At 39.5% G+C, this 10817-nt stretch overlaps 1 protein-coding gene across 2 annotated transcripts in view; it reads left to right on the forward strand.

Moving 5' to 3' along the window:
- Positions 1 to 5211, forward strand: part of glra4a (glycine receptor, alpha 4a) — a 47938-nt gene extending 42727 nt beyond the window's left edge. For both annotated transcript variants that reach the window (XM_085373399.1, XM_085373406.1), the window contains one exon: positions 4918 to 5211. In XM_085373399.1, coding sequence (XP_085229525.1) covers positions 4918 to 5211 — 294 coding nt within the window. The remainder of the gene's footprint in view (positions 1 to 4917) is intronic.
- The last annotated feature ends 5606 nt before the right edge of the window (positions 5212 to 10817 follow it).

Consider the following 10817-nt stretch of genomic DNA (forward strand, 5'->3'; position numbering starts at 1 on the left):
ACATAATCCTAACCATGTAGAAATCTTGGCCAATCAGAAGTCTAGAAGCCTGGACGGGAAAGAGTAAACACATGAAGCATAGAAGCAGTCTTTGGTCTTTTCTAAATGGAGAGACAGTAACTGCGTGTGTATATGTAAGCGTGTAAAAGCTGCATATAGTAAGACAAACAGCAACAGTATGTAGTCTATTGTAGAAATTTATCTCGTGTACACAATTATGTGGCGCACAGGATGACGTCAAAAAAGGCGCACACCTTTGACGTTGCGTGAGTTTTCGAAACTCTCCGTCCTGGCAGGAGTTTTTAAAAATCTCAAAACGCCATTTACGTGTGGACGAAAGTGTAATAAAGTGTAAAGTAAAGTGTGCGTGTTAGTCCCCATAGGGAAATAGTTCTTCTGCATTTAACCCATTCACCCAGTGAAGCAGTGGGCAGCCACCAATGCAGCACCCGGGGAGCAGTGTGTAGGGACGGTACCTTGCTCAGGGGTACCTCAGGGTAGCCGTTCAGTGGAGTCGAACCACCGACCTTTCGATCATGGGGCCACCACTCTACCTACTGAGCTATCCCTGCCCTAAAGGCCCAAACGCATAGAAAAAAAGCTTCATTTTCAAAAGTACCCGTGTACATTTGGACATACCCTGGATTTTGTTTTTAAGCGTTGTTTCTTCTCATGTTTTATTTGGTTCACTGATAGTGGTTTTCAAAAATTCTGAACCCCCCAGTGATTTATTTTTATTTTTATTGTTTGTTTACTACAGAATCATCTGTTTCTGGTGCAGTGGCAGAACAATCACTGCCTGTCATTGTAACCTTTCAGCTGTGTCCTACATATTTTCTGGACACTCTTCTTTCAGTGATACAGTCCATCCATTGACTCATCCATTTTCTTTCGCTTGTCCAATCCCAGCTCAGTGATGACATATAACACTGAAAATGTATTTCCATTGTAATAGTTTGAAAGATTAGTCCTTACTCAGATGCACATTTTATATTCAATGATGTTAATGATCTAACTAATTCTGTACCAGTGAGTAAGCATAGTTATTCACGGGTAAAATGACTAACCGATGTAATTAAAGATCATGAAACACATGAAATTTTACTAAAGCAGGAAAAAAAAATAGCTCGCCTGTTCTGATCATTTGTGTTTTTAGACAATAACTTTACTCTCCACAGAGCACAATGTGGTAATCAGAGCGGGTTCAGTTGAAGTTATGCCAGTATAGCTGCTGCGGAGAGTACAGGGCAGAGATGAGCGCCTATTATCTTTAGAGAAATGCACCATTAGACTTTAGCACATGATGTTCTGTATCGTTTAAGGTGGCAGAGGGATAATTAAGCTGTGCTAGAAGAGCAGTGTATTCCCTATCCACCTGTTGCATAGTGCAGTTTACCAGTGCAGTAGCAGAAAGTTGGTCGCAAGGTGTAAGTTTACAGTAAGTTAGTATACTTAGATGTGCACTCTTAGTATCTTTCTGCCAAATCTGTACAGTACTGAGAAACGACATTCAGCAGAGAACCAGAGAGCTGCCGGGGTCAGTGAGAGAGAAACAGAGAGAGGCGGGACACGGGGATCAGAGCTTTCAGGGCCCTTCACACTGACTACTAATCATCCAATTTAGATCCCACATCTTCACTTTCCCCTGCTAAAGTGAATCTCTCAAAGTGTCAGAGGGCTGTCAGAGTTAAGCTGCATGTCTATTAATATTCTCTTCAAAGGGCGGGAACAGTGTCTCAATAACTGTTTAAAAAAAAAGTGCATAGCCATTCATCAAAGCATAATGCCAGATCATGACTTTATTAATATTTTGAGCCATTTTATTAACATTCTGAAAGGTCTGTCATTCTGTAACTTTGAAAAGGGGATAGATGGGGGTTATTATTTTCAGAGTGGCAAAAAGAAGATGCCCTCATTTTCACTTCTTTGGTTGTTTGAATGAAGTAGATTGTTACAGATACTTTTAATCTACTTTAAACTCAACATCTTCAGGGATACGGCAGGCAAATTTTGAAGCTCTTAGGATAATCTGGAAGAAGTCACATTTTTGATAGTCAGCCTATGGACCCAAGCTCTTCTCTCTGTTCCCAGTATCATCATCAAATCCAAATGCATGATTTAATATGAAAATATCATATTTCTGGCAGTATTGTGGGCTCAGTCTATCACCCTACAGTAGACTCTAACTGTGCAAGTGGTCACATGTTACAGCTCTCACACACCAGATGCATAATTTCACTGGACAAATTTGCAACATTTATTTTTTCAGATCAAGCTTGATTTTTTTTTCTTTTCATTTCATGAAAATAAACCGATCTGACCAGTTTAACCACTGCATTTGGCAGCAATTGCACTTGGAGCTTAAAACATACACTGATATTGAATATATGATGATACGGAAATACTGAAATAATACTGGTTTACCTCCAACCCACAGCCAGACGCTGATCCGGGTCAATTAGCTCTTTGGTATCGTTTCTCTGCCTCCTCAGATGTTCCCAATTCTGCCCCACTGACTTCCTGAAATATGTGTGAAACATGATACAGCTTCAACTCTGGATCAAACCCTTCTCTTGAGACTGGGATGAACCCAGAATCTCCATTTCTTCCTTTCGTTGTTTTAAAAAAAAAAACCAGGACCAGCTTACGATCACTTGATGCAGACTTTTTTGCGGTCTACGTTTTCCGCTACGATGGAACACTTGCTGTGTTTATATACGTTACACTACGAGGTCACATCTGAAGAAGCCCGAAGAATTTTGTGTCGTTTTTTTCACAGTGCACTTGGTGTGTAAAAGCCTTCAGGTACCGGTGTTCTTTGCTCCCATTGGTAGCTCACCTCAGAGTTGAAAGGAGTTGGACTTTGCACCTGCCCGTTTCATATTGCTAGCAGTTATCTCTACTGACTGTCTGCTACCTATGCTGATGCTGATATAACGGTGGCAGCAGAAGCATGCAGCACTACAAAGTAAACTGCTACAGTTTAACAGTTTATTTGTGCTTTCAGATGATTGCTGAATTTTTCTAGTTTTTGAAAAATCACTACTTATTTAGTTTTAAGCGAAACAGATGTTGATGTTTTTTCAGCTCTGAATCTAATGTAACAATGTTGCTTTTCAATACAGTTTTATGTATGTATTGTAAGTTTGCTTGAGTTTTGACTTCTGTTTCTCTTAAATGTAATTCTTCTAAACTTAGGCTGGTGTTATACACTTTAGAGATGGACCGATCCGATATTACGTATCGGTATCGGTCCGATACTGACCTAAATTACTGGATCGGATATCGGAGAAAAATAAAAAATGTAATCCGATCCATTAAATATCACGAAAGCACCTCACAAAACTTGCAACACGCCGTAACTCACCTCAGAACGTTAGCACTTGGAGCAGTATGCATCACGTGATAGAGCGGCTGTGGCATGCGGGACCTGTCGGTGGTCTGGATAGCATGTGGAGCTTCGCTAGCAACCCGGCATTTCATCTCCGACAAAGTTATCCCCGAGAGAAGTAAAGCAAGTGTGTAAGTCCATCTCTGAATGTAAAGCATTCCTGCATTAAGCTTAACAAGCGACTGCCTCTCGCTCTCCGGCTGCTACTTCAATCGTGAAACTGCTTAATGATCAGCTGATCGGCTTTTCTGTCGCGAGTACGTCTCTCTTGTTTGTTTTTGGCCCACTTTGCACCAGAAAGAGGAAACCAGCGGCTGAACAACAGCAGCACGTTTAAGCTTGATAAGCTGTTGTTAGAATTTATTTAATATTACTTTCTACACCAGGATCTTTTTCTACGTAGCTGACGCTGGTAACTGTGCAGGGGCGGATCTAGCAAAGTTTAACCAGGGGGGCCGATAGGGCATTAACAGGGAAAAGGGGGCACAAAGACATACTTTTCTTTCTTATTCTCATTTAAAATGTCGAGCTTTTAATAAATAATTATTTGACACCCAAAGTTTTAATTTGATGTAAAATGAATAAAGTCAATTACTGTATATAGTGACTATTAAGTCTAATATATACACCCTACTAAGCTATAGTACTTTTTCCTTTGGGAAGGTACCATCTGTGCAGTCTGCAATTTTGTTGAAGAAAGATGTTGAATCTATTTAATATTTCCTGAAAAATAATTGATTTCTGTGCATTTTTTTTCACACTTCATCAAATTAAGGTTGATTACGTCGATTAAGCATCATGAGGTGGAGCGTGAGGGGTGGTTCCCTATTTTTTTATTTTTTTATTTTTGTTGTTGCTGGGAGTTGGAACCCTATTAGTTAGGTTGCTTAATATTTACGCTAAGTACTCTTTAAAATACCAGAATAGGGAGGATGGTGTAGGTCTAAGTTTATTAGATTGATCAGTATTGCTGAACTATGAAATATTTTTTTTGTATACAGGTATAACAGAATAGCTTTAGTGTAGTTGTTGTTTTAAACTTGAGTATGAACTTGCAGACTTGCAAAATGCAGCAAGATATTTTAAAAAACAGTTTTGTTGATTAAAAAACACTATATCGGATTCATATCGGTATCGGCAGATATCCAAATTTATGATATCGGTATCGGTATCGGACATAAAAAAGTGGTATCGTGCCATCTCTAATACACTTGGTGACAAATCATCACCGTTTTCAATCTCAAGGTTTTCAATCATTTTTTTTCCCTTCTGTTTAAGCTATTTTATTAAAAAAAAAAACAAATGTCAGGAATTTGACAGAACATTTTAGAAAACACAACTTTTTCTTTTTTTCTTTTTGCTATTTGTTGTTTGGGTGATCTCATTCTTACACTGCGCCGCCCTTTTGTGCTACTACACCACAGACGCATTTAAGAATAAGCCACTGAGCGGAAATGTGGAAAGCTGTATGCTAATCCATGTTGACAGCGAGAGGCCAATCTGTTTTTCCCTGCTTGACTCCACAGGAGGAGGAACTGGTGAGGGAGAGCCGCGGTTTTTACTTCCGGGGTTATGGCCTGGGTCACTGCCTGCAGACCAAGGATGGCACTGCTGTGGAAGGAGCCAGCGTGTTCACCCCACCACCACCTCCAATTACCATGTTTGATGGAGAAGTGCTTCACAAGCGTTTCGTGGACCGAGCCAAACGAATTGACACCATATCCAGAGCCGTTTTCCCCCTGAGCTTTCTCATATTTAACATCTTCTACTGGGTCACCTATAAAGTGCTGCGACATGAAGACATCCATGCAAATTTGTAAAACACTCTGCCAGTCTGGGATGTTGTTGTTTGTTTGTTTGTTTGTTTTCTCGAAACCAAAACTGCCTGTCAATCTACATTACAGTGAGGAACCGTGTCAAAAGGCACATCTGCTTCTCAGAACCACTGCTAAAAATAAAAATGTTGTGCTCAGGTGCGTCTTCAGGATCTTGGACATAGAGCAGTCGAGAGAAACTAGATTATGCTGCGTGGTTTCTGGCTGTTGTGTGCATTTCCGTCTTGGATTGATTTGCCTGGATTACAGCAGAGACGAGACACTAACGGTACTTTTGGGTTCATGACCTTTGCTTCAAAAGATGGATAAATGATTTCAGCGAAGTTGGTCCTGGCTGAACAAGACATTCTGACTTGAATTTTGACACTACCCAGCTTTGAATGAATGTTTTTGAAAATATTTTTTTTAAACAACTTTAACAAATCGGTGCAAACAGTACGGGCGGGGAGGGGAAGGGGGTCTTTGATATTTCTGACTATTCAGTACGTGATGATCATTCAGTTTAAGTATCTGTAACAAGAGATTATATATAATGGTGTATAAAAGTGTATATAACAAAGCTGTTCATTATACTGCACAAAGCACAAATATGTATTTCCTTTTGTCTAAATTTAAATAAATTAAATAAATTGTTATTCTGCCAGGAAAACAGAAATGATTCTGCTTCTCTTTAACCTTGGTATTCAAATGATTCGTTTTGGGGGGTGGAGGGACAATGTAGTCAAAGAAATCAGTCACAGAATAGCTGAATCACACACAATTACTTTTCTATTGCATTCATTTAATAGCAGCCATCAGCTCTGAAACCCCAAGTGGAAAGAAATTTAAAAAAGGTTCTGAATAAAGAATTATTACAAATGTTACAGATGCAAAATCTTAAATTGACATTAAGATTGTTGGAGTTTGATTTGTGATAACATGTCACTTGCATACTAAATCTAGCAGGAACTCACTGAAAGTTTGCATAAGGGCTGCTATCCTCAGGAGTGGTTTGGAAGGTGTGGAAATTCAGGGATGCAGTAGAGGGAGAGCATCGCCAGTGAGGGAGGACGAATGGGTTTTTTAATGGGAAATCAGAGGGTTGTTTTATCAACTAATGAGTTTGAAAAGGGCTTGGTGTTCCACTGCTAATGACAATGAATTCAGAGAGGCAGCCAGAGCCTACTGTCCTTTTGTTGGCAATCCTAATCAACTCCTCTGTATTGTATGGTTCCCCTGGTAATGAAAATGCGTGTGTGAGAATCCTTTAGTGTATGTGTGTGTTTCATCTGCCTGCTCTTATATCAATAGGGTTCTGGGGGGGGGTTTGTGCTTTAAACTTTACTGGGTTAAATATTATCCTATATGTTGCCATTTTTGGAATCAAAATCTAACGTACTGGATGAAAGATTTAAATAAGGAGCTACTGTTATATAAATGTAAAAAGCATTTACACGTTGGACTCTTTGCCTCAGCTTGAAGGACACGTACCTTGAAGTCCTTCATACTTGCTTGTGACAGCTTAAATTTCTAAAACAGTCTGCAAGGGCATGCAAATGTCAAAAGTGTTGACTGTTGCATGCCATGGCTAATGCATTTCCCTTTAATCTGAAGCCTTTAGGACATTAGTTTGAGGAAATTTGGGGAAATAAGCTGATTTGCTTTTTTGCCTCTAGTTAATTGAGATTAGAATCCTTCCCATGTCTAACTCTATTTAAACAAAAGTCACAAATTGACACTTTACATCTCATCGGTTTAATCCATGGTGGTTATGGGTGTTTGTAGTGGATCCCTTGGGTAAGCTAGGAGGGTTTGGACTGTGGGAGTTTACTATGGCTCATTCAATCAGACTGGCATCTGGGGAGTTTGTAATTTCTACGGTTCGGCCCATCTTCTTGTAACTTTAGGCACTCTTGAGAAGTTTTTTGTGTGATGTAAGGTGTGTTTTCCTCCTAGTTAGAGACTGTTGCCATTGATGAGTGCAGTTGCCATGCAGGGCTATGCTCGTAGATGGTGGGTCCACATGAATCCCAAGAAGAAAGCTCCGACAGCAGAACATTGCATTTAAACAAAGTATGAACACCAAGGATTGAGGTAGAGAAAAGTGTCTATTCTGTGGCTGGTTAGTGAGCAGTTGTTAACAGTGGCTAACCTGAAATAGAATATCCTGAGGTATACTGAGCTGCACTTAAAACCACCTTGCAACTGCAGGTTGCTGTCATTGCCTGTAGTTTCCACTGTGTGTGCTGTGCTGTTGATTCCTTTTGGACCATTTTAATGAGGTTTTCTGACAAATAATAATATGGTAGGAAATTTGTGCTGTACTTTTGGTGAGTAAAAATCCAGTGTTTTAACAGTCTAAGGAAACAAAACTAATAAATAAGGAAGACTGAAGAAAGTTTGCATTGTACCCATATGGCTGTTGTTTCCTTTTGCAATTTCCAGTCCAAATATGCTCTGTTTTGGCTGGTCAAAAAACCAGATCTAGTTGCATTCTAATGTAGATCTGTGTAAATTTCAGTGTTCCTGGCTGCAAAAACAACAAACATAGCCAGTTTGCAGAACCGAAAACCAATTTCTCAATACAGACATTCAGATTTTACATTGTTGATACCCACACAACAAAAGGTCAAATTACATTTTGAAACTCAAAACACTAACCAAAATTTCTCACATCCGAAACAAATAGTATCGCACAGCGTAGCCTCCTTTCATTGTAAGTCAGAGATGGAATCGTTTTGACTCTGAGGGGGGAAAACAGCATATTTGTTACAAAATAAGAAGCTTTTCTAAATCTTCAATTGACTGACACACGCAAAATAGGCCCAGTGATTTCTGGCACACTATGCTCTATTGCCTCTTCGAGAAAACAGCATGTCCGCTCAAAATGTGCATTATTTTGAGGACAGAGGAAGACTGATGGATTCCAATAAAGCAAGATCTTTGCTATGCTGGCTGGATTTGCACCCTAACTTTCATTACACACAAATTCCCAAGAGACTTTAATAAAAACCCTTAACCCATGCACTGCCACAAGGCACCAAAAAGAAAACCAAAGCCATTAAACCAACTGATTTATAAATTAGTCCCAACGGAAGAACGGACCCAAATGAAAACATAAAATATTCATTGTTCCAACCGGATTTACATGCATCCAGTCATGTGCTATGTGTGACTGTTTATTTGAAGGCCTTCTCCAGGGAATGCTCAATGCTGACAAATGACACACATGACTTTAAGCCATGTGATTGTGTATGAATAAACATACAGTGAGCACGGGAGAAAGGAATATGCGTTTGATGGAGCTGCTGGTCATCATGTTCGAGGTATGCCTTTACTGTCTCCCTTGGGAGTAGGGCTGGGCCATATTATACCGTTCACGATAATACCGGTATAATGTTAGGCAACGACAGGAAAATGAAATATCGCGATAGAATGGGAGTAAAACGCGCATGCGCAGTGCCTTTGTTTTCATACGCACATGGCCGGTCGTTGAGTGAAACAGATGAACCAGAATTGGTTTGTAAAAATGGTGCAACTTCAGTGATGTGGAACTGGTTTGGTGTTTGTCCGTCAGATACACAACAAAGCACATTTTTTTGCAGAACATGCAAGCGGCCGTTGTTATTGTCGTATTTGTCGGACTAAGATGCCCTTAAATCTGGGAGTAATCTGGGTCCTAAGCTCCGTATACTTCAGATCAAACGAACACTGCAGCATCACTAAGAGTTAAAAACTGTCTAAATTCTTTCATCTTTAATAAAACGATCAGCATTGCTGCTTTACCAGGTGTAACTATAAAGTTTAACTTCCAGGCATCCATGAAAGCAAAAGTTATTACATTTAACGGAGTTAGAAGTTAGCAGGAAGCTAGCGGAAGTTAGCTCGCTAGTTTCGCTAGTTACCTAAGCATGATATTGCATGTTCTGACTGAGAGATTTCTGAAAAAAAATCAAACGTACAGCTCTGCTATCACTTCCAACATAAATGAAGACAGGAAACTAAACAGCAGTGACGTTTGTAGGGTTACTGAAGTTGGGCTAGCTGGTATATAATGATGTGCTACGTGATCGCTAGCGACACAGCTATGTTAGCATAACATAAGCAGTGAAGCTGGAGGACGAACACTAACACTTTTCCACTTATAAAAGTTAATGTGAAGGTTCCTCATGGTTAGAGACAAATGCAATCGCATGGCAGGATGCTGTAAACGGACCAAACTTCAGTCAGGAGAACAACTGAGATAATCCATCCACAATACGAGGTTAGTTATTAATATACTGCAACAACATGGGAATAGAGCCGCTGCCAGAGAATTCAACATTAATGAATCAATGTTACAGAAGTGGAGGAAGCAAGAAGAATGAGTTTAATAAAGTTTGATTTATCTGACTGCTTTGTTTCGCTTAATGTGCCTTATAATCCTGTGCACCTTATGGTCCGAAAAATGTGTACTGCACACTGCAGTTTAATGTTGCAAAGCACCTCTTTTTAACTTCAGTGGATATTATACATGGTTATGCTCAGGATATGTCAGCCCATTTCTACTGGAAATGCCTTTTGGTTAAACTTTCAGCAAGGAATTTGCATTTGCACTGTTACATTTTTATAAAGCTTTAATGTACATAAAAACCAGCTTCTTGTTTAAGTGAAAATAAATGGAAGGTTGTCTTTTTGCACTAGTAATGTTGTGGAGTTGTATTTTGTCTCGCATCAATTATATCGTCAGTTATATCGTTATCGCAAATTTTCAAATATATATCGTGATAAATATTTTTGGCCATATCGCCCTGCTCTACTTGGGAGTGATTAACAGCTTTCCCCCCCTCCCCATTTTCACTGAATGTCAGTAGTGCCAGAGCTAAAACTGAAGAGTGCAACCTAAGACCTGCAATCAATACTCTTCTCTCATAGTATAAGCATTTCACCTGTTCTCTGCAGACAAAATTGTACGTGCCTTTAGTCGTTGGCTCTTCTCTTCAGGTCCTCATTAAAAATGTCTTAGATCAGTTGAGCAAACTGCTGTTTATCTAGTTGGAAAAAATGCTTTAGGAACCATCAAAAATAAACCTAGTGTAGCATAGATAGATGATATAATTTTAATCAGAGCTTATGAGTTAGATCACTGTTGCCAAGCATTTATCACACAAATATACCCCTGCTTGTATAAGAACCTTCATAGCAGAATGCTAGATAAAGAAATATAGCATCTAAGGGGAAAATATTGCCGCCTTTTGACAGTGATGCATTGGTGAGACAATGCTACACGTGTCACCTTTAAATATATGAGAGTAAACAGAGGAAACTGCTGGTTCCACACAACATTATGGCTGCAAATCTTGTGAATGTCACCCAGCATTTGGATAGAGATGTCCTTGCACTTTAAATACACCTTTTTCTTCCCCCATAGGCATACTTGTGAATTCAGTACTATGTAGGTGGTACAATGGTTTCATGCAAATATCCTGTCTTTCCTCTACTGATGATCCATTATACAATGACACACATGCAGCTGGATCTATGTGACTATTTGGTGCCCAGTGCGCTTTTCAGTGTATACGTATTCATTATTCTTTGGGTAGTAGTGCAATCAAAATCCCCCTGACAAACAC

Source organism: Diplotaxodon limnothrissa, linkage group LG2 (assembly GCF_057381915.1).
Source record: "Diplotaxodon limnothrissa isolate DT_005_m linkage group LG2, D_limnothrissa_male_GT1.1, whole genome shotgun sequence".
Taxonomy (NCBI): domain Eukaryota; kingdom Metazoa; phylum Chordata; class Actinopteri; order Cichliformes; family Cichlidae; genus Diplotaxodon; species Diplotaxodon limnothrissa.